The sequence below is a fragment of the Helobdella robusta genome (genome assembly GCF_000326865.2).
Source record: "Helobdella robusta unplaced genomic scaffold HELROscaffold_56, whole genome shotgun sequence".
Classification (NCBI taxonomy): domain Eukaryota; kingdom Metazoa; phylum Annelida; class Clitellata; order Rhynchobdellida; family Glossiphoniidae; genus Helobdella; species Helobdella robusta.
In genome coordinates this window covers 1,051,338-1,078,589 of record NW_008705301.1, presented here as the reverse complement: position 1 = coordinate 1,078,589, position 27,252 = coordinate 1,051,338, and the positions used below count along the sequence as shown (strand labels likewise).

General features: G+C 34.0%; 6 protein-coding genes across 6 annotated transcripts; 1 reads left to right on the top strand and 5 right to left on the bottom strand.

Annotated features, from left to right (window-relative positions):
• Positions 1 to 1,862: 1,862 nt before the first annotated feature.
• On the bottom strand, positions 1,863 to 2,608 carry HELRODRAFT_179783 (hypothetical protein; the record flags this gene model as incomplete). The annotated part of the gene is made up of 2 exons (XM_009028574.1): positions 1,863 to 2,008; positions 2,428 to 2,608. 2 exons carry the CDS (start codon positions 2,606 to 2,608, stop codon positions 1,863 to 1,865), a joined length of 327 nt encoding a protein of 108 aa, XP_009026822.1.
• Positions 2,609 to 6,886: 4,278 nt separating this feature from the next.
• Positions 6,887 to 10,771, bottom strand: HELRODRAFT_179781 (hypothetical protein; the record flags this gene model as incomplete). The annotated part of the gene is made up of 7 exons (XM_009028573.1): positions 6,887 to 6,985; positions 7,107 to 7,277; positions 7,434 to 8,473; positions 9,229 to 9,322; positions 9,483 to 9,531; positions 10,150 to 10,358; positions 10,697 to 10,771. 7 exons carry the CDS (start codon positions 10,769 to 10,771, stop codon positions 6,887 to 6,889), a joined length of 1,737 nt encoding a protein of 578 aa, XP_009026821.1.
• Positions 10,772 to 10,938: 167 nt separating this feature from the next.
• Positions 10,939 to 11,514, top strand: HELRODRAFT_179780 (hypothetical protein; the record flags this gene model as incomplete). The annotated part of the gene is made up of 1 exon (XM_009028572.1): positions 10,939 to 11,514. The coding sequence occupies one exon, from the start codon at positions 10,939 to 10,941 to the stop codon at positions 11,512 to 11,514; it is 576 nt and encodes a 191-aa protein (XP_009026820.1).
• Positions 11,515 to 12,932: 1,418 nt separating this feature from the next.
• Positions 12,933 to 14,297, bottom strand: HELRODRAFT_87156 (hypothetical protein; the record flags this gene model as incomplete). Its single annotated transcript, XM_009028477.1, has 4 exons — positions 12,933 to 13,139; positions 13,553 to 13,675; positions 13,898 to 13,987; positions 14,274 to 14,297. The coding sequence occupies 4 exons, from the start codon at positions 14,295 to 14,297 to the stop codon at positions 12,933 to 12,935; spliced, it is 444 nt and encodes a 147-aa protein (XP_009026725.1).
• Positions 14,298 to 14,955: 658 nt separating this feature from the next.
• Positions 14,956 to 19,928, bottom strand: HELRODRAFT_179778 (hypothetical protein; the record flags this gene model as incomplete). Its single annotated transcript, XM_009028571.1, has 6 exons — positions 14,956 to 17,750; positions 17,893 to 17,964; positions 18,528 to 18,611; positions 18,710 to 18,826; positions 19,309 to 19,483; positions 19,827 to 19,928. 6 exons carry the CDS (start codon positions 19,926 to 19,928, stop codon positions 14,956 to 14,958), a joined length of 3,345 nt encoding a protein of 1,114 aa, XP_009026819.1.
• Positions 19,929 to 24,246: 4,318 nt separating this feature from the next.
• HELRODRAFT_179777 (hypothetical protein) lies at positions 24,247 to 24,666 on the bottom strand (the record flags this gene model as incomplete). The annotated part of the gene is made up of 1 exon (XM_009028570.1): positions 24,247 to 24,666. The coding sequence occupies one exon, from the start codon at positions 24,664 to 24,666 to the stop codon at positions 24,247 to 24,249; it is 420 nt and encodes a 139-aa protein (XP_009026818.1).
• Between the last annotated feature and the right edge of the window lie 2,586 nt (positions 24,667 to 27,252).

Here is a 27,252-nt window from a genome sequence, read left to right as displayed (position 1 = left end):
ATTATTCTCATCATCATCACCACCATCATCATCAGGATCTCCACCACTTTAACTATCTCAACTTCACTAAGACCATCATCGTCATCGTCATCCTCTTATTATCATCATTATCAAAATTTGTTTAGGATATCGTTCGCCGAACCTGTCTTCAACGAGGTAAACACACATGCACACACGCACGCACACACAGACAAACAAACAAACAATGAAACACACAGACACAGCCAGTAAACGAATGGTGGGCTGGAATTTTGTCACCTATTTTAGCCGTGGTAATCTTCCTCTTCTACTACTATACCATATTTAACACCCTCCAGGAATTTTCACGTAAGCTAAGATGGTGTTTGGGGTAAATATATCTGAAAATGTACTGACGGAATGTAGATTTGTGATTATGTAATAGTTAAAGTGCCTGGCATTACTTTTGCGGTGGTCGGTTTCGAATGCTAAGAGATCTCCGCTAATCACATGCAAGGCAATGAGTGGGATGCTTTTATTAGCATGTTAAAAAAATCATTTACGTTTAATATCCGAGGATCTGCTTGCGTTTGAACCCGGCAAAATTTTGTTACGAAATAAAAATGCATTACAGTTTGTCGATGATCGCAAAGATGTCGGCCACCGGTCAATAGCAGAAATCCACCAGTGTGGAAGAATCATCACCAATTTACTATCTTAACTTCACCAACGTTATCTCTGCATCCTCTTATCATCATTGCCATCAATTTCCCTAAGATATCGTTCGCAGAACTAGTGCTGGTTCAGCGAGGTACACACACCCACAAACACACTCACACATATCTACTACACACACACATCTACTACACACACACACATCACAAACAAGCAGATACACAAACATACATACCTAGATAAAGCCAGTGAAAATGCAGTGGGCGAAAATTTTATCATCCTTCTAGCTGGAGAACTACAGTTTGTCGGTGGTTGCTAAGGTAGCAGCGACCGTTACGTCAACAGCAAAAATCAATCCACCAGTTTGAATCCACCAGTTACAATATTCAAAAATTATTGGACTCAAGTCGTTAAAACTATTTAATGAGAAATGTTATAAACGTCTAATGTTTCGTCATTTTGTATCTATTCTCTGTCGTTTGTTTCTCTTTCCCCCTCTCTTTCTCTATTTTGTTGTTGTTTTTTTTCTTTTTTTTCTCTCTTTCCTCTCGCAATAATGTGAGTTTTTAAACAAAATCATGTAAGAATGCATTACTCTATATCCGGGGTGGGCAGCCGTGAGGGCCGCATTGAGAACTATTTTACCTTTGAAGGGCAGCACATGTACTTAAATAGCAAATTTTTCGACCCGGGGGAGAATTTTTTAAGATTTGTGGCTCCTTTTTTGGTCATAATGTCTGGTTGACGACCTTTTTTGGCGAACAAGGCTTAGCGGGCCGCATAAAATAGCTTCTCGGGCCCATTCATTCATTCATTAGTTTGCCCACCCCTGCTCTATATCGATATTTTTGTTATAAGTCTCTGCGTACTGACGATATTTTTAAGAAAAAATTAAATTTGAATTAAGAAATATGAAATATGAAATATAAAGAGGAAAAGAATTAAAAAATGAAACAATTAACAAACAAGGTAGAAAAATCGTTCGTTCGTTTGCGCTTTCTTTAGTTCGTTTGTTCCTTCGTCCATTCATTCATTCATCCGTAATCCATTCATTCATTCATCCATCCATTCATTCGCTCACTCACTCACACACACTCACTCATTCATTCATTCCCTCATCCATCCATCCATTCATTCACTCACACACACACACACACTCATTCATTCACTCCCTCATCCATCCATCCATTCATTCCCTCATCCATCCATCCATTCATCCATCCATCCATTCAATACAAAATCTTCATATGAAGTATGGACATCCCGCCGGAAAGGAATGCCAAGAAGGCGCCAATCACAACAAGCCCGTAAGAGAAGCTGAAATTCCTCTTAACGACCACACCGTACGTTATCAAAGCAGCCGTCAGCAAGATTGCTGTCGCAATTATTACATTTAAATTACTAATTATAATTAATTAATGTTATTATTATTGTTATTTTATTTATTATATTTTATCGCAAATATTACATTTAAATTACTAACTATAATTAATTAATGTTATTATTGTTATTTTATTTATTATATTTTATGTTATATTATATATTTATATTATATATATTATATTATTTTTATTATATTTTATTTTATTTCATTATTATTACAGCAGCAGAAGTAGTAGCCACAACAGCAGCAGAAGTAGTAGCCACAACAACAGCAGAAGTAGTAGCCACAACAGCAGCAGAAGTAGTAGCGGCATCTGTATCAGCACTACAACCATTAACATTACCATTACTTATCATCATTCGTAGTATTTATTATCATTCGTAGTAGATTTCATTCTTACTCTAACTAACCCGTGAAAAAACTCGCAATGATGTAAACAAACATGACAGGGATGGGCTGATAAGAGTCGATGACGATGTACATATGTGTGATCATGATCAGTAGCATTATAATGTAGATTACGAAGGCCGCTATCATGATACCTTGGATGGCCGATAGAGATGCTGGAAAATTGGGATATATTAGATACATTTTGATATATTGGGTGTATATTTCGATATATTAGATATATTTTGATATATTGGGCGTATATTTTCATGTATTAAATATATTTTGATATACTGGGTGTATATTTTTATGTATTAGATATATTTTGATATATAGGATATGTTTTGAACTTTTTAATCTAATGGGTGTATATTTTATTATGTATGAAACACTCTGACAAATTGGACATTTATTTCGATATATTGGATATATATTTTGATATATAAGATATATATTTGATATATTGAATATATATTTTGATATATAGGATATACATTTTGATATATAGGATATATATTTTGATATATAGGATACATATTTTGATATACCGGATACATATTTTGATATATAGGATATATCTTTTGATATATAAGATATATATTTGATATATTGAATATATATTTTGATATATAGGATATACATTTTGGTATATAGGATATATATTTTGATATATAGGATACATATTTTGATATACCGGATACATATTTTGATATATAGGATATATCTTTTGATATCATCTCCACCCACTACCTAATAATAACAGTTAAGTATTGCAAATAGACTCTGCAAACATTCAATAAAATATTGTAGATTTTGTAAATTATTATTATTATATTATAAGAATATTATTATTATTATTATTATTATATTATAATATTATTATTATCATATAAAAAATTTATTTTTATTGATAATTTTTAATACGCACGTTTGCTAAACATTTGCAGCTCCGCGTCTATACCAGTAGTGGCTGTGACATTGTCCCAATCCATAACACCTTATGGATGTATGAAAACAAATAAATACAAAATTTCTTGTATAATACACACATATACAAAAGTATACAACCTTTGGATGTATGAATACAAATAAATACAAAATTTCTTGTATAATACACACATATACAAAAGTATACACCTTTTGGATGTATGAATACAAATAAATACACAATTTCTTGTATAATACACACATATACAAACGTATTTACACCGTATGTACATAGTAAAACTGTAAAATACATTGTGTGTTATTTTAATTCATACAAACCATACACTGGGATTCGCTCTTCACTAATAGTTCACTCAACATTTAAAATTTGTACATTTTTGAGGGTACAGATGAAAAAAAAGTATGTTCACTGCACATTAAAACAAACTTATTATTAATTCCACACACACATGTACTAAAATAGTTCAACAACATACTCGGAAAAACCCGACATGAACTATAGAGTCCTATCCAGGAATCCCCTTTGAAGTGCCAGTAAACCGTGAGATTCCCAATGAGATAGAACAAGAATCCAAAGACGGATAGCCAGAGTATCCAGCCCGCCACGGATAGCAGGGATATGTCCTCCACGTTTGACTTATTTTTATTTTTCTGGGTTACGTTCGTGTGTTTGTTTGTTTGGTTTGTTTGTTCGTTCATTTGTTCGTTCATTCGTTATTGATAAAATTAGTTTTCGGATTTTAAAAATATAAATTTCGTTAAATTTGAGCTCAGGGTTTACAATTAGTAAAAATGGAGAAAAAACAGTAATAATAATAATAAATAATAATAATAAAATAATAATAATAAACACTGATTAAAACCAACTAACCAAACTTTTCGGAGTAAAATTACGAAATTTCATCTTCAATTTATCAAAAAATAAACAAAAAATATTTCAAATTTAAAAAAAAACACGTTTTTCCATCAAAACAAAAACAAATCAGACAATGAGTGAGTAAATACTGGAATGTAGCGTCAATTTAATAGCAGTATGACGCATAGATAGTCAAATGATTGACTATTTAGTCAAATCAATGGTTCAATCAAACCAATAAAATCTATCAATCATCAATCAGTTAACCAATCAATGAATTTATCTATCAATCTATCTATCAATCAATCCATTCAAACCAATCAGTCACTCGATCAATCAATACATCGATCAGACCAAAAAACGAGTCGATTATATCAATCAATCTACCTACCAGTTTTTGTACACGATTGTATGTGCATATTATCAATAAATTAACATAAATTATGATAATAATAATTATTATTATTATATGATCAAATCAAAAATATTCTTCAAAATCATAGAGGAGTATGATGGTGAGGATGATGCAGACGAACCCCAGAAAGGTTGCTATGACCTCGAAACCGAAAGACCAGCTCATGTTCAGTTTGACGATTCCACCAAACATCGAGGCACCGATAACCGCCAGCACAACTGTTGGAAAATAAATCAAAACTTCAAAAAAAGACACACACACACGCACTCACACACTCACAAATAGAAATAGTTACCAAACAATATCATGGAGACCAAGTAGCCTATGACCAGAGCTTTGGGAGTAACGTATTCAGGTTCAGTGAAGAAGTAGAGGAAGAGGAATACCAGGGCGAACACGTAGGCCACCATCGCCATTATAAATACCCCTCTTATTAGGTCCATTTGCCCTTTCAAAAATTTCAAGTTACATTGTGATTAATTTTATAAAAAAAAACAGCTAGGTAATTCAAAAGTATTTATTACTAATATATTTCTTTGAAAAACCAAAGAATCAAAAAACTTGCCCTTTCCTTACATTGAGAAATGTCCGACGGATCGAACTGGCAGGCCATCCAAATTCCACTGAATGACGGGCCAGAGTTGTGCCAGGAATTGGTTATGAAACCGACTAATACCAACGTAAAACCGGCGACGCATGTGGCGAACATACAGCCGGCTGCCGTATCAATTCGAATTTCGTACTTTGCCGACTCGTTAACATTCCCTTCCTATTTTTATTTAATTTAATCAATTAATTTAATTTGTTAATAAATTTCTTTTGTTATGCCTGAATACTCTTAGAATTAAATGGGTTGTTATGATAATACTACATTACTACTGCTTTCTTTTAATTTTCAATTTTGAGAAGCAAATCAAATTTTGTTTCGTTTCATTAGAGTAGACTAGAGTAATATTAACTGTGTTTGGTATTATCATCAAGCCAAACTTGTTAGAAGTACACTTGAATGGTTCTACCAAATGATACTGACACAAATGTTGATAGAGATTACAATTACAATTAAAAACCCGCTCCGACTCCGATCTTATATTTCATCACTCGCCTTTTTTAAACGTTTTAACACTTGAATAGAATCACGTTGGAAGAAAGTGAAGCAAAATTAAAGTGACTTAGAACTGAAAAAAAATTTTCAAACTGTCGTCGAAGGCCTCGGTCTTCTTGTCAATGGATAGACTCTAGATTTCCTCTTCCAAAAGGTAAATAAAGCCATTGCTCTTGTTTTTCACGCAAACTTTTATGAAAATAAATAAATAAATACGCCAAAACAACATCGAATTGATAAGATTCAAAATAATTAAACCATTCTAAAATGATAAGCAATCACGATTTGAAACGGTACAAATTGGTAAAAACGACAAAACTTTTGGTTATATATTGGGTATATATAAACCATACCATACCACACAATACCATACCATACAACGAGGGCCGGATTTACAGGTGTGGATCCCTAGGGTAACAAAAATGCGGCAATCCTTAACAATATTTAACGAAAGCAGTAATTATTACAACTTTTAACAATCATTTCCAGCGCTGGAATCACCTTCTATAAAATTTGGCGACTTTTGGCAGTTATTGGACACTTTTTCCATCAAAATATTTACACTTTGTGTGTAACTTCTCAGACGAAACACTGAAATATCCAATTCCGCCTAGTACTTACCTTGTAGACTATTCATCAGATTCTATCTTTAAGATGGCAAATCTTTACATTTTTACACAATCAAATACGAATGACCACGCGTTGTGAATTATGCGCAATAAAATAATAAATGAAATAACCCCAGGTTGGTAATCATTGGGGTGTTACTATCTCGAAGTACTACTTAAATTACCCGATATATAGAATACAACATGCTATATCCTATATGTATATTCGACGAAAATTTTACATTAAGAATGAAATAAATAAACGAATAACCAACAAAAAAAAAAGAAAGACTAATTTAGATAATCTTTAATCTTAAAAAATAACAACCAAATTAGCAGCATACATACATACGCGCGTGCTTAAGACATTTACTTACAAACGTAGCCAGACATACACTCAGTCTTTAAAACAAGGAAAAGATGGTCATACACAAATCGTATGAAGTGAACTGTCATCAATTTTATAATTTTGCATTACTAGTTTTATATATCAGCAATGCCGATGATAATAATAAATAAATTGAATAAATGAATAAAAAAATTTACAAATAAATTAATTTCGTTTTTTGGATGATTTGGCATCCTGCAAGGACCTTAGCGCTTTCTCTCTCAACTCTTTTTCCAAGTCCAAAAGCCTTTGCTTTTCGAATTTCTGTGAAAAGAAATATGTTTATTTAATTTTAATATCACTTAAATACAAAAAACAACAAAAAACTAGACAATAATTTAAACGTTGTCATCACAGCAAAGATGATATATTTGAGAGAGCTGACCTCTTTTCGTTTCTTATCATCTTCATCATCATCACTATCGTTATCATCACCGGAGCTTGCATCCTCATCATCGTCGTCGTCATCATCCCTTCTCTTATTTTTCTTATGCTTGTGATGTTTTTTTTGCTTTCTGCTGAGTTTTTCTTTCTTTTTCTTTTTCGACGAGACATTCTGCCAAAAAAGAAAAAACGCGTTTTAAACTAAAAATATTTAACTATCCAATCCAAATAACAAATTATAATATAACAAGCTGCGTAATATGGTTATAATTTCCTTTCAATTCCTCTGCCATCATCACTTTCCATCGATAAAAACTTATACACATACCTCCACATCACTGTCATCTTCATCGCTGCTCTCTTTCTTCCTCTTCCTCTTGACGACTTTCCTTTCAATTTTTCCGTCATCATCACTTTCATCATCGCTATCTTTCGGTCTTTTCCTACGTTTCAAATGCTTTTTAGACTGAGGGGGAGGCGACGTTGACGATGAAGATGATGATTCATCCGATGAGGACGACGACGACCTTCTCTTCATCTTTTTACTGCTGCCAACTTTCTCCCTTTTATCACTTTTACTATGCTTAACGGTCGGCCTACTGACGACCTTTCGTCTGACATCCTCTTCCTCCTCATCTTCACCATTTTTGGTAAGTGGAGGTACGATCGCCACTTTTCTGGCTATGGGTGGCGACGATTGCTGCTGCTGGTGTCTACTCCTCTTGTGGCTCAACCTCTTTCTCTCATTTTCATCTTCACGGTACTGACTGTAATCATCCCTGTTGCGATTATCATTTCCATGTTTAGAGGATGGCTTACGTTTGTGCCTATCCACAAAGGAGTCGTCGTCGTCCTTAGTCCTTTTGTTGCTACTTGCTGGTGGTGATATGTTTTTGTCTGACCTCGAGGTTAGCTTTTGCTTGGGTTTTTCAGTAGGAGGAATATCATCATCTTCCTCACTGCTGTGATGTCTGTGTTTTGGTTTTGATTGCTTCTGCTGCTGCTCTAATTTTCGTCTCATCATCTCCTCCTTGTCGCTATCCTCATGTTCGCTGGATTGATGGCGCTTTGCCTTTGGTTTTTGCATCTTTTTGCCGTCACTGGATTTGACGTTTCTTCTCTCGTCATCACTTTCGGCAACTTTGTGTCGCTTCTGGGCAATCCTTGATACCTTTCCACGATCATCCTCCCCCTCCTCTCCGTCACTAACACTATCTTCCTTCGCTCTCTTCTTCTGCTTACCATCTCTTTTTATCTTTTCTTCCGCGTGCTGTTTCTTCACATCTGCATCACGCTGCTGTTGGGGTTTCTTTGAAGATTTCGTCGACGAATGGTCTTGCTGCTGGACAGCTAACTCGCGTTGGTGACCTACTTGGGAATTTTAAAAGTATATTGTTAACAATCGAGCAGTAATCACCAACAGACAGACAGACAGACAGAACTAGAAAAAAATGACAAAATTTAGCGGACAAAAAGCGCCTTCACTGTAAAATAATTATTTTCTGAATGTTACCATCATTAAATTATTAAAATTATGAAAGTGCACAGCCTTCAGTAAAAAATTAGAGTGAAAGATTGTGAATATCATGTACCATGTATCAAGATATTGGGTATTTGTCATCATCAGGCTGTGCATGACAGATAGATATAGATAGATAGATAGATAGATGGATGGATGAATGGATAGATAGATAGATAAACAGACAGACAGACAGACAAACAAAAATAGATATAACCTCAAATAGAAAAACATTTTATCAAAAATGAATATTCAATAATTAAAATATAAACTAATTAAACCAGTAATATTAAATTATTAAAATTATGAAAGTGCACAGCCTTCAGTAAAAAATTAGAGTGAAAGATTGTGAATATCATGTATCACGTATCAAGATATTGGGTATTTGTCATCTTCAGGCTGTGCATGACAAACAGACAGAAAGACAGACAGATAGATAGATAGATGAACAGACAAAAAATAGATACAATCTCAAATAAAAAAACATTTTACCAACAATGAATATTCAATATTTAAAACAAAAAACAAATTAAACCAGCAATATGAAATCAAAAATAACTAAAAAAAATAATAACACAAAAAATAGAAATAATAATAATTTCACTTTTGGCTTTGGACTTGGGTGGAGGACTCGATGATGATGTAGATGACTGTGCACTGGATGAAGAGGATGAAGATCTCGAAGAAGGTGGTGGCTTCTGGAAATTTAGATAATTTCAACGATAAATAAAATGTACAACGAATTTCTGCCTGTAAAGTTTAGTACATTTTTCTAACTATTTTATTCCTTCAAAATTACTAAAATTGTCACTTACACACACAAACACATAAAGTTTATAAATAAACTCCTACTCATACCTTTTTAGCCAGAGGTGGTGAGGAAGAGGAAGACGATGACGAGGCTGACCTGCAGTTAAAATGTGACAACAAATTTTTTCATATTTTTCTATCTAATTTAATTTAATTTAATCTAATACTCTCTATCTTATTTCAAATTACATCAAATCAAATCAAATTCATCTTTAAAAAAAACCACAAAAGCATGCAATCATAGTACCACACGTGATAGGTTGGTTAACACATTACTTACTAGTTGATGGATTGCTAGCACAGATGACTAACTAGCTCAAAGCAAAGCTATTAACAAGTAGCATTAAGTAAAAACAGTATTGTATTGTACTGGCATACATAAATTGACTGGCCAACCAAGCAAGTATAATTACTACATGTAAAAATAAACTGCCTAATTCACCACCTTCAGTAAAAAATTAGAGTGAAAATTGTTTGGATATCATGTTTATCAATCATTAATTTAACATCATGAGGTGACTGGCTGACTGTAATAATCACAAATACTTAAATAATGGCTAGATAATTTGAGTAATAAGAAACTAGGTCTGGTAATAAAAACGAGCTATAAAATTTCAACAGCAAATAGAAATTAACATAAAAATGTAGAAGAGAACTGAGACAAAATAAATAAAACATACAAAAATTAAGAAAAAACCCTCAAAATTCTCCACACCTCTTAGCTTCATCATCATCTCTCTTCTTCTTCTTCCTCATACTCATCTTCTCAGCCAACTTCCTCCTCTCTTTCGATGAATCGCCTTCCATGGCATCATTGTGGCTGTCGTCGACGTCATCTTTACCTCCTTTTCGTTCTCCCTTCATTATCATCTGCTGCTGACTCCTCCGATGGTGCTGGTCTGGTGAGGAAGACCTCCCAAATTTCTGGTGAGGGGGTGGAGATTGTCCAAATTTCCTCGGGGATCTAATTTATGGGTGTGGTTTGTGAGTTTTAGAATTTGTAGGTTTGGAAATAGTAACAAAAAAACTGAACAGCAAATAATGTAACATAATGAATGAATATATTTGTTGTGAATGAACAAAGAAAAATGAAATGGTACGCAGAAGTAAATGCAAATGAAGTAACGTCTCAATTTTATTTTGATGTCAGTAATAACAATTATAATAACAATGATAATAAATCATATCGCCGCCATCACCTAGCATGGACAGGAGACGCAGATGGTTTCATTGCATCCATTCTCATCCTCCTCCTGCCTGACCTCGATTGCGACCTTGAACTTCTCATCGGTGACCTTGACATTCTCCGCCTCATTGACGAGGACGGTCCTCTCCATGGCGGTGAGAATCTAATGTATTTAATATCAAAATTTATAACTTCAACACCAACAGTAAACACAATGACCAGTTTTTTAGCTGAAACCAGTGACCCAAGTATGCACAAGTACTAGAAGGAAAATTGTAAATTAAAAAATCGCTTAATTGAGAAACAATTACAGACAAGATGCAAACTCCTGACCTCCTAAACGAATCCCTGGGTGATCTAGACCTTCTACCCATCCTCATTCTTGGTGATCTTGACCTCATTCTTGGTGATCTTGACCTCATTCTTGGTGATCTTGACCTCATTCTTGGTGATCTTGACCTCATTCTTGGTGATCTTGACCTCATTCTTGGTGATCTTGACCTCATTCTTGGTGATCTTGACCTCATTCTAGGTGACCTGGATCTCATTCTAGGTGACCTGGACCTTCTAGCTGCAGGTCTCGTTTTTGGAGATCTTGATCTAACATGTGAAGATCTCCCAGACGACTGTGACCTTGAGGTTCTTCTATTTCTAGATGATACTCTCTTCCTAGGTGACCCAGATCTCCTTCGTGGTGACCTAGATTTCCTTCTTGACGATCTAGATTTTCTCCTGGGTGACCTAGATCTTCTCCTGGGAGACCTGGATCTTTTTCTAGCAGACCTGGATCTCTTCCTACGAGATCTAGACCTTGACCTTCGTCTTAGTGACCTTCTGGGCGACGCAGATTTTCGACCAGCTGGTCTTGAGGACGAACTACGTTTTCTTTTGTGACTAGTTGACCGTTTGCGTGGTGACGACGATGGCGACGAGGATCTGGAATGTCTTTTTTCTGGACTGTCTTTCGTTTTGCTTTCGATATCATTTTTTACCATCTGGTCATCACCAATTTTTGTGCTATCATCAGTACCATCGGTAACCCTAGAGATAGCACTGTTAACTTTATCTTCATCTTTATCTGCAGCAAGAAGCAGTGAACCTGCAGTTTCATCCTTCTGTTGGTCTACTCTATAATCATCTAAGAGCGGTTTTTTGAAAACCGACGGCAAAGTTGATGACGGTAGTTGGATGTTGGTGTTCGACGCGTTCGCATCGTCACTTGGACCTTTGTTACTGCTGCATGTTGAGAGCAATAAATTTGTCATATATATGCCTCTACAATGTTACAAAGAATTAAAACAAATATTCTGACTATATATTGGCTATATATTAAAAGTGCTATTAAAACATGACCACATAACCAACAGATGTTTATTTTAGTAATTTTAACAACTTAGTAACACATTATTAGTAACACTAGCACAAAATGGTAAGTTTATTACTATTATTAACCTTTCTTTTCTGCCAGGTGATACAGATTTCGACTTTCTCTTCCTTAACTTGTCACCATTTCTGTCCGTTTTAGAGCTGTTACAGATTTTTAGAGAAAAACTATTGTCGATAACTCCCGATTACAAAAATTTCTGCTACCTAACAATTATCTATGACAATTTCAATAATATAGCAGTATATTAATAAATAATATAGTACCATGTAGCATTTATAATCATTAACAGCATCAACTGTTTGAGAGATAGCACAATTTAAAAGGAAAAAAATCAAACTTAACAAACACCCACTGTCTTAATATCCTTATTTTTGTAAAAAATATTATTAAAAAAAAAACAAAAATACCAAGTACGCTAACGTTTCATTTTGAGTAGTAGTAGCAGCAGCAGCAGCAGCAGTAGTAGCAGCAGCGTCTCCAGACCCCATCAGGTTAGATTTCCCTAACTTGGCCTCCTCCATCTGTTCAGGGTAGAATATAAATAGCCATTGTACTCAACAACTTCAAAGAGAGAAAATTTACCAGGGATGTCCGTGAGAAACGGTTAATGTAGTTTATTTTTTTAAGAAATGGCCTAATCTTAATTTGATCTTATGAAATAGTGATTAAAATAATTTTAAAAAATTAAAAATGACAACAATGACATGAACGATGATAAATATGAAAAAATAATTTATCAAATAGATATCATAAAAAAGGCAAATGTATATACACACATATCGCACTATACACACGAAAGTGATAAAACAAATGAATAAACATCCAAGAACAGATATATTGAAATACATTCCAAGCCAATTTAGACGCGCACACACGCACACGCACACAAACACAAAGAGAAATAAAGAGACAAACAAAAATGATGTCATGCATTCACTTGGACACACATATAAGTCACCTGTCTTTTTCGAATTTCCTCTTTCTTGCTCTCAAGGAATGGTGCTGGAATGCCACCACTGGTTTCCATTGCACTCAACAGCAGTTGCCACAGCTCCTCCATGAAGAGGCGAGCGTTCTTGGCATTCAGGAAACCCGTCAGGTTGATCTGCATGTCCTTGCCATTCGGTTGTTTCTGGTATAATTAATTATCCAATTATTTAATGATCACCATCTTAAGAATAGATTAGTGTTATCATAAATTTTGGCACTCAAAAAATCATACATTGGAAAAAAGTGCAGAGTTTGAGCTTTGGCCACTCCCAAACTATTACAATATATGGTTAGGAGTCTCTCAGTAGAAAAAATCATAAGGAAAAACCTGGGTATACTAGACATTTTTTAGACGATGAAAAATGCTTATACGTATACTTGTGTGGTTCTCCTGAGACTAACTCATCAATGAATAAAAGCCTTTATAGATACAATTAACAATAATTAATTTCAATGACCACATTACATAGCAATAACATAAAACCACAACAAACATCCACAATTTCATCCCAGTTTAAATTTAGTTCTGTGTCATGATTAAAGAGACCAACTCACCCTTTCTTCTAATTGGTTGAAAACAAATTCAGTGACGACATCGTCCTCGATGGTCAGCAGTTGAGTTATTTTGTTCGTTATCCATGGTTTCAATGTGTCCAAATTAACTTTTGTCATGTCAACCTATAGAGTAAAATGTTAGGATTATCTCTATCTTCTTGTAAGAATATTTAATACTTCTTATAATATAATATGTATACTATAATACTTTTTGTAATTCTACAACAAATAGTACTATGATTCATTAATAAATGAATTTAGAATAAAAATAAATATAAAATACAAATCCAAGATAGATTCTATTGAAAAAAATGATTTGCATAAAATTAAAATGGAGGCAATCACCTTCTTATCCAAGTTATCAGCAAACTTCATGGTCTTCATGAGTTTCTTCTTTTTGTCAGCAAACCTGGTGTCCTGATCAGTTGAGGTGCCCTAGAAGAGGTTTAAAAATTTTCAAATTATGAATCTATCAAATTTCTTAAAATAAATACTGTTACGAGTATTTTATTTCACGCGTACGTGGTTCGAAGAGAACTTTGCTAGGAAACGTGCGACGGTTACTTATTCAGTTATAAATTTATTTACGTTTACGACGCCGAAATCAAGAAGCCTTTTTGAAAAAAATAACGTTCTAAGTTTAAAATCTTCACAAAAATATTCACAATTATAATCATAAACACAAAATATATTTGAAATGTTGAATACGAAAGAGACTCACTTTGAAAAAATGTGCGTCCGACATCTTGAGCGAACTAGCGATAAACGGAAACTGATATGCGATCAGAGAACCGACATGGAATGCATGCACTCGATTCATTTAAATAGTCTTGCGCTTCATTATAATTTCAACCCCAGAACCATAGAGTAACCATGGAATGCTACACTCACATACAAATAATTTTTGGTTGAAAAATTTATCGAAAAATTTGATTACTAACTTTATATTAGCTCTTTATAGAAAACTTCAAAATATATACATGCTTATGTGCGTATAAAAATATATACGTACGTTCTAAATCAAAAAAAATTAACACAGTCGTCAAAAGTGTTGATAGCTAAAGTTAAAATTATTATTTTATTAATTCGTATTTATTAATAAAAAAAATTTAAAAACTTTTAATGTTATCAGGTACAATAATTCAATAAAAATGAATAAAAATTTTGTTTGTGAACTGAACAAATTTGATAATGAACTGAAATTAGTGGTAAGAAAAATTGAAAAACTCAATTGCAAACTGAACAATGCCTGCAATATATATAGGTTATATATTACACCAAATTATATATATATATATATATAGTACAGAAATTGAACTATAGCACTTAAACTTTATTAAAAAAATAAAATATAAAAATTTATCCAATTTAAAATTCAATGATTCAATGAATTTAAAATTTTCTCAACAATTTTTCTTTCTGAAGCCTTGGAGCGTAGCGTAGCGACTCTCAAACGCGGCGTCATTCTGGTGGTGGTGGTGCCTATGTTGATGATAACTACTATCATGGTGAGGGAGATGGTGAGGGAGATGGTGAGGAAGAGGATGAGAAAGATGAGGAGGAGATGGAGGAGGAAAAGAAGGATTGGGATAACTGACATCCTTAAGTTGAAGTTCGCACATCCGGCATTTGTCCGCGGCCATTTGCAGGCGAGATATGGTGAAGTATTTTGTATCTATGTTGCTGTTGTTGTTGTCTACGTTTTTTTTGTTGATGTTGTTGATGTTGTTTTGTTGGCGGTTGATGTCTTTGTTCGTGTTACTGGTGTCATTGTCGTCGTTGTCTGGTTTAAGAACGTCTGCAACGCTGCTGCATTTTCGCGGAGAATTGTATTCAACGTTTGGAAGATCGTTGTGTTGTTGTTGGTTTATGTGCGCCTGAGACAAGAAGTGTTGTCGTTGTAATGTGTTGCTGTTGATGTTGTTGTCGATGTTGTTGTTAAAGTTGTTGTTGTTGTTGTTGATGTTGCTGTTGATGTTGTTGTGTAGTTTTGGCAGGTTGTTGTACGTAGCTGTGTTTAGCATGTTGTCATCATCGTTGTTGTTGTTGCTGCTGTTGTTGTTGTTTAATAAATCTAAGGACTTGTGTTCCAGTTTGGGCTGTGGTTGTTGTTGATATTGTTGTTGTTGATGTTGTTGATGATGATGATGATGTTGTTGCTGTTGTTCATAGACACGTTGTGGCGACCGACTCTGTTTTTTTAGCTTTGACGGGGAGTTCAGTTGAATTAGGTCGAACAATTGTTGATGTTGCTGGCGTTGTTGCTCAAAATTTTGTTGTAGCCGTTGCTCAACATTTTGTTGTTGTTGTAGCTGCTGTTCAACATTTTGTTGTTGTTTCTCACATACATCTGTGGTAATGAGGTTGTTGGTGTTTCTGCTTTTCTCTGCGGTGTGGGCAACGGACTGTTGAAATTTATTACGATCGCTAGCAACAACATCAATGCAACTGTCATTTTCATCGTTGCTGTTGCGATTAATGTTGTTGTTGTTGTTGTTGCCATTAAAGTTGTTGTTAGAGTTGATGTTGTTGTTGTTTGTTGAACAGCAGGGTAGTTTGTATTGTTCTGCAAACAATATTTGTCTTTGGGTTGATTGTATTGTCGCTGTTGTTGTTGTTGCTGGTTGTTGCTGTTTTTTCTGCTGCTGTTGTTGTTGTTGCGATGTTTGTTGTTTTTGAAGAGTAAAATGTTGTTGGCCGTGTTGTCGCTGGTGAATTTGTTGATCAATTTGTTGAGGAAAGCACGCCTTTCGTTCTTCCTTAATGCATTGATGTTGCTGATGTAACTGTTGTTGTTGTGGCAGCTGCAGTTGTTGTTGCTGCTGTTGCTGCTGCAATAATTGTTGACAATTAATGCAAGTAACTTGCGGTGACAAACAAGGGGAAATTTGTTGTTGTTGGCATGGTGATGGCGAGAGATTTTGTGGTTGTAACTGCTGTGGCTGCAAAAAAATTGGCAATTGCTGCAGTTGTTGTTGTTGCAGTTGTTGTGTGTTGTTATCTGCAACACAAGGACTCTCCAATGAACAACATGAATGTTGTTGTTGTTGTTGCGAATGGTTATGATGATGATGGTAGTGATGTGTGTGTTGTTGCAACGTGAGGGATTGCTTCTTCTGTTGTAGCCAAAAAGCTGGCGTACCTGCTTGTAGAAGTAGTGAAGTTTGCGGTGGCTGTTGTGGTTGTTGCTGCTGTGGCTGTTGTGGTTGCGCCAACATGATCGGCTGTTGGGAAAGTTGTTGTTGTTGTTGAGCGTTCAGCAAATTCAGCTGTTGTAGTTGTTGGTGTGTTAATATGATTTGACTGTTATTGAGCTGGCCGGTTTTGTTGTTCATTTGTTGCAGCTGTTGCAATGCTACAAGTTGATTGTTGTTAGCAGCGACGTCAACATTAAAATTGTTGAAACCAACAACATCGTTGTTGTTGTTGCTGCTGCTGTTGCCTAGGTGGACAACAAAATGTTGTTGCCCGTATCCGTCCTGACCGAGTGGTTGAACCAAGTGACAGATAGACCCATCCGGATGACGATGGCATTGCAATACGTTGTTGTTGTTATTGTTGTTGTTGTTGCTGCTGCTGCTGTTGTTGTTTAGAGATGCTATAACATTTTCCGGTACGATGATCCGACAGACCGGCCGGCGTAATGTATCGATGCGATTATAACCGGTTAACTGCACCGCCGAGTCAGTTCCGATGACGTCATCATTGACGTTGTTACATCTGACGTTGCTGTTGCTGTTGTTGTTGCTGTTGTTGTTAGTTTTGGCGGCCAACAGTTCGCAGTCGTTGGAACGCATTCGCGGTTTCCTCGCGAAAATTCCCGCCATTCCGTAACCGGAAAAAGATTTTTTAATCGCTGCCATGTTGCAATATTCCACGACATTTTTATTTTTGTAACTTGAAACTTTTCTTCTTCGGCCTTCATTGTCGCTGGCAGCAGCGTTCTCGTGTAAGTAATATGACCCACTTTTGTTACCCAATAGGCGACTTCCTCCGCTTTTGTAGTAGCCAATAGGAAGAGCGCACTGAGGGGTTGCGTTGTCGAGGGCGAACTGATTGTTGTTGCCATGGTAGCAGGGATTTGCTGCCGAGTAGTGATGTGCCGAATTTGATAATTTGCAGATGATGGCCAGTAGTGTTAGGACTAGGCCGGTTGAGATTGCCAAGAGTATATAGAGAAGAATTTTTTCTCTGTGATCTGGTTGGTTTGTTTACGTTAGCTAATTATTTGATAATTTATTAGTTCCTTCATTCGTTCATTCATTCATTTATTCATTCTTTATTTCATTCATTCGTTCATTTATTTATTCTTTATTTCATTCATTCATTCATTCACTTACTCTGAAACAGTTGGTACATCCAAACGAATTCTCCGACGTCAATGTGGAATGTTAATGCCATTTCATCGCGGCCTTCCATTCTGACGAACGTTCATTATTATTATTATTGTTATTATTATTGTTATTATTATAATTATTATTATCATTATTAATGTTATAGTTATTATTATTAATATTGTTGTTCTTATTATTGTTGTTGTTATTGTTGTTGTTGTTATTATTGTTGTTGTTATTATTATTATTGTTATTATTATTATTGTTGTTGTTGATATTGTCATTTTTACTGTTTTGTAGTTTATGCAACATCAATGTATCTATTGCTGTCTGGCCGATAATGTTTGTTTTTGTTGTTGATGTTGTTTTTTCAAGCCTCAAATTCATTTTACTGCTTTCATTGTTTATCATCTTTCCGTCATCATCATTATCATCACTTCCGTTATTGACGATGACGTCATTGCTATTTTTATTAATACTATTGTTTTTATTAGTATTATTTTTGTTTATATTAATATTATTATTATTATTACTATTATTATTATTATTATGTTTCTTTCCAACGTTAACAATTTTCAAATCAGCATTATGAAGCGCTTCGTTATTATCTCGAGTGCTTGCGATTTTTAGTTTTTGGTTACTTCCGGGCGAAAGCGGAAATGAACAAGGATTGGGAAGTTTGGAGGTCAGTTCTTGCTGTACGAAGTTACTGTAGGATTTCGCCACTGATTGATTGATTGATTGAATAAATGAATGAATGAACGAACGAACGAACAACACTAAAAAACATCAAAATCCTACAACAAAAACCCCACCAACTTACCACAAGTATAAATAAGGTCAAGCTGAAACGTCAACCAATGGGAGGCGAGCATTTCAATGACGTCATTTGCATTAATGACACACTTATGCTTCTTTGAACAGGCTCTAGAAACAACCTCTGTGATACAAAAATTGTTATTATTATTATTGTTTTTATTACCAGTAGTGTTATTATTGTTATTTTTGTTTTTGTTATCATCGATGACGTCATTTTCGCTATCGATATTAGGGTTGCTATTTCCGCTCTCCATTTTGTCGCCAGCCATTTTCCTAATGCCCTTATTCTTTTTTCTGTTTTTATTATTATTATTATTTTTATTATTATTAACATGCTTGTTGTTGTTGTTATTGATGTTGTTATTGTTTGCTGTTATTGTTGTTATAGAAGATGTTGTCATTTCAGAAAGAAATCTTTTGTTAAAATTCGATTTGGGATTATTATCATCAGTATTATTATTATTATTATTATCCATATTAGTATTATTCTTATTGTTGTTGTTGTTTTTGTTGCTGCTGTTGTTGTTGTTGCTGTTGTTATTGTTAGATTTTTTTCCATAGACAACAGTCAGCTGGGCTATGTAGAACCAAATGTGACTTGACCTGGAGCATTCCATGTGGACTCGTTGATGATGATGATGTTGTTGTGGCTGATGTGGTCGCTGCTGCTGTTGCTGCGGCTGTCGTTGCTGTGGCTGCTGTTGCTGCGAAGGCTGCTGATGCTGGTAATGATGTTTTTGGTGGCGGTCGTGAGAAAAAATTTTCTTCTTGAAATCATCTGCGGGGTATTTATTTTTTAATGGACTATTTTAATGTTTTAAATTTTCATTCATTTATTCATCCATCTATCTTTCCATTCATTTATTTTTTACTTCATTCACACATTCAATCATTAATTAATTAATTAAGTAATTAATTAATTAATTAATTAATTCATTCATTCATTCAATCATTCATTTATATAGTATCAATCAATTTTATTAGTTAACTCGCCACTCAATCAAGCCTTCATTTAATCATACGTTCAAACATTCTTTCCCTCATGCATTTATTCATCCAGATTTAGTCATTTTATTCGTTCAATCACTCACCTATTCAATCAATCATTCATCTACTCTCACCCATCTTAATTTGCTTGTCATCAATATATTGGCATATCTTTCAACACTGCCCATTATTATCTGAATGGCCGTATAGATCAATTCCTCCATTCCTTTACACATTCCTTCCATCCATCCATCCATCCATTCATTCATTCATTCATCCATTCATTCATTCACTCACTCATCCATGCATCCAATCATTCTTCTCTCTCTCCCACCAACCAATCTACAACTCACGTTGTCTGCATAGGAAGGCTTGCCTGAGGTATTTATTTTTCGTTTGGCATTCAGGCGATGACGACGAAGACGATGATGATAATAATGAAGATGATGATGGTAGTGATAATGATGAAGGTGACGACGATGACGATGATGATAATGATAACGACGATGATGATGATGATAGTTCAAGTTTTGATTTATGAGGTGTAATGGAAAGTGACATCGGAGACCTCATCACAGATGGTGATGATGACGATGATGGTGTTAGTGATGATGACGATGATGGTTGTGATGATGACGATGGTGATGGTAGTGATGATGATGGTGATGTGGCTGGTGATGATGATGATGACGTCGCTGGTAATGGTGAGAGCGCGACAGTGCCCGACGTTTCCATGACAACCTGCATTCAAACAAAGAACAAAAAAATGGAACGCGAAAAATTCGTGAAGGATTTTGTTCACGAAGACAGCAGGGAGAAAGAAAACATTTTAAACTGCTAATTTACATATTCAGTAATAGTAATGGTAGTAGTAGTAGTAGTAGTAGTGGTAGTGGTAGTAGTAGTAGTAGTAGTAGTAGTAGTAGTAGTAGTAGTAGTAGTAGTAGTAGTAGTAGTAGTAGTAGTAGTAGTAGTAATAGTAGTGGTAGTAGTGTAGTAGCAGTAGTACTAGTGTAGTAGTAGTAGTAGTAGTGGTAGTTGTAGTATTAGTAACAGCAAAGCATATAATAATGATAATAATACCTATGGTTCTTTCTTAAGGATGTTATATACTCTACATAAACAAAAACGTTATATCATTCACCCAAACATGCACATTGCACATAGGGGCATAAAAATATACATTCATTCATTCATGCATGCATATATTCTTCTCTGTCTCTCTCTCTCCTTCTCTTTTTCTCAATTTCTTTCTTTCTTTTTTCCCTCTTTCTGTCTTTCAATCCTTTGTGCATTTTCCTAAGAGAATGCTCTTTTAATAATCAATAACATACAACCGGTACGTATGCTAGAAATGAAAAGTTTGCATAGCAAAGGGGGCCTTCAGGGTTGTGCCAACCCCCTCTGTTTAATTCTAATTTGAATATTCATACATACATAAATACATACATACACATATGTATATATATATACATACATATTATAGGCAGGCATACATGTGTATTGTATTATATATATATATACGTTAATGTATATGTATGATTGAATTGTATAAAATAATTAAACTTATTTGCGTATAATAATAATAATATGTTATTCACCACCCGACTATATAATTGATGACCACACACATACATACATACATACATACTAATATACACACCTATACAACTAAAAACACACAAACACACACACGCATATATATATATATATATATACACCTATACAAATACATACAACACACAAACACACACACACACATATATATATATATATACACCTATACAAATACATACAACACACACACACACATAAAGATACACACCTATACAAATACATACAAACATAGCTGCATACACACTCAAGACATGAATGCAATTTTTTTTATTTACATATTTTTTCCCTCAAACCTCTGGAGACATACTGCACATAAAACATCGTAGAAAATCTCTAATTTTTTTTTTTTCATTCTAATTTTAAATTTATATAACTAGGTAGGGCCTTATTGCTATGATTTAAGGGAGAGCAAAATGGTTAAAGGGTTTAGACTTGTTGTTGTAAGTAAGATATCTATCTACCTACCCCGGGTATCCCATGCAATGTGTGTGAGTGATATAGTATCGTATCCATGGATATCCATGAATACAGTACTGCTTAGTTTGGAATCATGTATGTGTGTTTATTCAAAATGTGAAAGTTATTTAAGAGAGGACAAATGATGTTAATAATAATGGTATAAATGCGTGTGTACCTGTATAACAGTTATTTAACAAACCGTAAAACTCCCGTAAAACAACGTGTGTGTGTGTGTGGTGTGTTTGTTTGTGTTTGTGTGTGTCTGTGTGTGTGGTGTGTGTGTGTGTTGTGTTTAGTATCGCACACACCGCATGATGTACAAAACCCAACAACAAGTTGTTAGAGTGCGTGTGTATATTTTGTATTGATTTCTCCGCCCAACACTACCATTCATTCCAACGCGAGTGTACATACTTCTATGTTCCTATTCCTGTATGCCTATATATGCCTGTCTGTTTGTGTGCCTATATTTGTGCACAAGATTCGTGTTTGTGTGTGGAATAAGGTTTTTGGAATTATTGTTTTCTTGTTTTATGTTTTGTTAATTTACTGTTGAATTATTTGATATTTTTGTTTGAGGTGTTGTTGTTATTGTTGCATTTTATATTTTTTTGTTTGTTTATTGGTTGGTGTGGTTGCATGTGTGTATAGTTAGTATTTCATTCGTTCATTTGTTAGTTTCTTCCCTCGCTCGTTCCTTTATTCATTTAGTCATTCAATCATTCATTCATTTCATTTCATTATTATCTCATGTTGATTTCAAGCTTTTTCAACTTTTGAAAACAAAATTTAAAAAATACAACAATAAATAACACTAATAACAATAAATAACATTAATAACAGTAAATAACATTAATAATGATTATTATAACGATAATAAACAACAAAAACTAGAACCCTTGGAAACCAACCAGACTGGACAAGATTTGGGTGAAAAAAGCCATCCATCACATGATTCACGTCGCCGGCAGAAGATAGCAGGAGGAAGACAGCAGAAAAAGAAATTACACATCACATCAATTTAAAGGATTGGCGCACAGCACACTACAAATCAGTATCTGAGCTCATGAAAAACGTACAAGTATTATGAAATGGAAACTCAAGCTCGTCAGGACCATATTGGCCAAAACAGAAAAAAACCCATCATCGGAGGAGAAAAGATGAGTAATTAAAGAGGTAATATCGGAGGTGGAAAAATATGACGTCATAATATACACTGATGGTTCAGTGAACCTAGCCACAAAAGGAGGGGGAGCAGAAATGACTGCTTACAAGGGGTCGGACATCATCAGTAAAACCACAGTACATGCCGAGCGCAGGTGTAGAAGCTATGAAGTAGGAAGGAGAGCAATAGAAATCAGTACAGAATGGCTCCGAAGAGTATACAAAGGCCATTAATATCTGCCAAGAGAAACTCGACAAGCAATCAAGAACGGACATCAGCCGTTTTAAAGCTGGTCACCACACGAATCTTCGGGACTACAGAACACGCATAGGCCTAATAAATGAAAACCAATGCAGATTGTGCTGTGAGGCAGAAGAATCGACTCAACATTTCTGGATGGAAGGTCGGAACATGTAGGAGTCGAGTGACAGGTATGATTTTGGTGCAGGGCTGGGTGAATTGAGTGAGGGCCTGATGGAGACTGCAAAGATGATGGCAGAAATTCTGGAGAGACAACAACAAACAAACAAACAACAACAACGACGACGACAACAACAAACAAACAACAACAACGAAAAACAACAACATCGACAAACAAAATATTTTAAAGTAAATTGTTAACAAAATCTCACCGACCAAGAAGATAAAAATGTTGACGCCCAGCTTATCCATGATTTCTAAAAAAATGTCAAAAATTCTGTCGGAGTACTCATTTTTTCTTATTTTGTCGTAATTATTTCCAGTAAATATGAATTATTTATTTGTTTTATTTGTTTTATTTATTTAATTATTTGTATATTGATAATTTATAACAATTATCTCTTCAATATTTTTCAGAAACATCAACAACAGATCAGGATCTTTTTGTAATTGAATGCAGTTAATGCACTAGAAGTTCCAGAGACTTTACCGCTATACCATTCATAATTGATTGCGATTAATTATAGGCGGTAATTGTTGTTTTTAATAATATTATTAGTGCAATTAAATCTAATCCAGTTTTTAAATTTGAGTTTCGTGTTTTATAATTTTTGCCTTTGACATTGCCTGGACTAATGAGAAATATTTTTGACAAATTAAAAGGCATTGATTAATTAATTAATTAAAATAAAACGTTTAATTTAATTTTTATAACGAAATTATAGTTTATTAATATTAAATTAATAGGAAATTATTTTGAAATAACCCAATTTTTAAATAATAAAAAAATATTTGGGGGGTTATAGATATAATTTTATTATACGTTGTACAATGTACATGTCGTTTTGTATCTAGCAATTTGCTCTGCGTAGAATGTGAGCTAAACGTTTTGTTTATACTGCATGATATATCTGATTAGTGCCATCTCCTTCGCCATCTTCTTCATCATCATCTTCATCATCTCCTTCGTTATCTTCGTCATCGTCATCTTCTTCATCGTCGTCTTCTTCATCTCCTTCGTCATTATCTTCTTCATCGTCATCTTCTTCATCATCATCTTCATCATCTCCTTCGTCATCGTCATCTTCTTCATCGTCATCTTCGCCATCATCTTCGTCATCATCGTCGTCGTCATCATCATCATCTTTATAACCATCGTTACAGTCATCATCATCTTCATCATCTTTATAACCATCATCACAGTCGTCGTCATCTTCATCATTACCATCGTTTAAGTCAACGTAATTGGTTCGCTGGTTGTAAACGCCCGCCATCACGACTCGACTTAATCGTTTGTCAAACATGAATGGCATATTTTTTCGTCTATTTTTTCATTTTTGACTACTACCACTGTTTTACTATTACTGTTTCAACTGCTGTTACTGCTACTGCTGTTTCTATACTACCACTGCCTCTGCCGCTACTGTTGTAACTGCTGCTACTGCTTCTAATACTACTGTGGTTACTACTACTACTACTACTACTACTACTACTACTGCTACTGCTGCTGCTGCTACAACTACTACTACTAATACTGCTGCTGCTGCTACTACTACTACTACTACTACTAATTCTGTTGCTGTAGTTTCTGCTGTTGTTGTTGTTGTGGCTACTATTATTGCTACAGCTTTTACTCCTGCTACTACTATTACTACTAATACTATGTCTTCTATTATTATGACACTAAATGACAAATATTATTATGATACACATATAATTAGAATAAATATAACGGCCTTCGCTCATTTTTGACGGTCGAACAAGGAGCTTACTTCCGGAGGGAAATTGGAGGGTAATTTTTTATCGCCAAGTCAAAAGTTACGATCGTATATTTACTAATTTCGGAATATTGCTTTTATTTAAAATTTCAAAATGTTTTAAAAGGTACTAGATGCTGTTTTAGAATAGATATTGCTGTATGACGGTTAAGTATCTTTTTGCATTTTAAATAAAAAAAATTTTTTGTGAACCACCAACAACAACACTTAACTCATTAACTGTAACTGTTACAGTGTAACAACACTAAACGACGACTAATTAGTAATTAAATTACTAAACATAATAATTAAGCTAAAACTAAACTCTACTGATTCTAATTACTAATTGAAATAAATAACAGATAACACTAACGAACATTAACAGATTAGACTACTAGAAACTACCAACCACTACACTGCTACATACTACTACTACACTAAGGACTAACAGCACTTGTTCCTAAGATCATAAATTCTATTGCTTGATTGGTTTTAAAATTTTTATTTACAATGCTTAGGTCTGGGAATAAAAAATATACTAAATTAAATAAATATATTAAACAACTTACCAATCAATTTTATAAAATAAACAATTTTGTAATTTGTTCAATTCAAGCTTCAAACTCTCCAAGCTAACTTGCAATTTAATTAAAATTTACAAACTAAATTTTTTTTCATTTAATGTTTTACAAAATATTCCTCATTCTTAAATTGTAGTACATGTTGTTATTAAATTTATTAAAGATAATGTGTGATTCCAGTGATTCATCAATCCATGACTTGTTAGATCATGATCATTCAGTTTTAAAGAATCCCCATCACCATAACCAATGAGGTTTGTAAAAATTGTACTTTTAATTTATTATATTTTATGCACTTAGAATGTTGTGTTATTAATTATTATCATTAATTTATTAAATGCTGTGCATACCTATGGCAAGTAAATAAAATAATTAAGCATAGAAGTAGCCACAATCAAATTAATTTATATAGGCATGAGTATAATTTGGATAATAATAATTAAAAATATCGGTATCATTGAAAATGGATAAAGTCATAAATAGCAAAATAAATCATACATTGCTAAAAATAATAGTTCCAATAAGATTTTGCCTTACACCTACATCTTTTTTTCATTCTTATATTATAATAAATGTTTGTTATCAAATATATCAAGGATTGATTTCTCAATCCATGACTAGATTGAATGTCATGATCCTACAGTTCCAGAGGATCCCCATCACCATTAGTCAATAAGGTTTGTAGAAATCACCCCAGGCATACCATCAATGTTTTGTAGCCACCTCTTAATGTAGTGTTAATAAAATGACATTGAGAATAGTTATTTAAAACAATCTTATTAAAATTATTGAACAGGTATGACAAGATTACTTTCTTAATGTCCTAGTGTGAGGAAGATGAAAGCCATTTGTCCAAAGATAATCATATGCCTTATGCCTATACAAATGCAGTGTCAACGTGAATGATTTTTGATCAGAGTCATATGTTCTAATTTTTTTAAACTTTTCCAGAAATTTTTCTGTTAATTTATTTGTTACATTAAATACTTGATGTGTATTTCATATAAAAACTTGATTATGCCAATTTAGTTAAATTGTTAAGCATTAATATAAAATTGACTCTACTTGTAATGGTGATTGGTATGATGATGATGATCCCAGTCCTAAGCAGGGTTTATTATTCACAATGTCATTATGCCCTTTCTAAGTTTTAATAAAATACATGGAATATTGTTCAATGCATTTTATATTTTTTGTATAGATAAGAATGTTGCAATGTACAATGGTGATGTGAATTGCTTCCTTGTGTAACTGATGACATATAAAATTATAAATATAACTAACTTGAAAACATGGGAATGCTTCCTTCAGCATTACCTTCCTTTCTCCATCATAACCCTTATAATCTTTATTACAGAAATGGTCACTGCATATTCTTGCATTTTTTGATGGAAGCCATTTGAAATCATTTATTTTATTGCCTGTCTGACGCACTTAATCCAATCGTTTTGCATTTTTACATTTTGAGGAAATCTGAAATTTTATAAACTGTTACAGAAACTTGTGCATTTCTTAAGTATTGGTTTTAATAATAAAATGGTAATCCATGATAGCATTATAA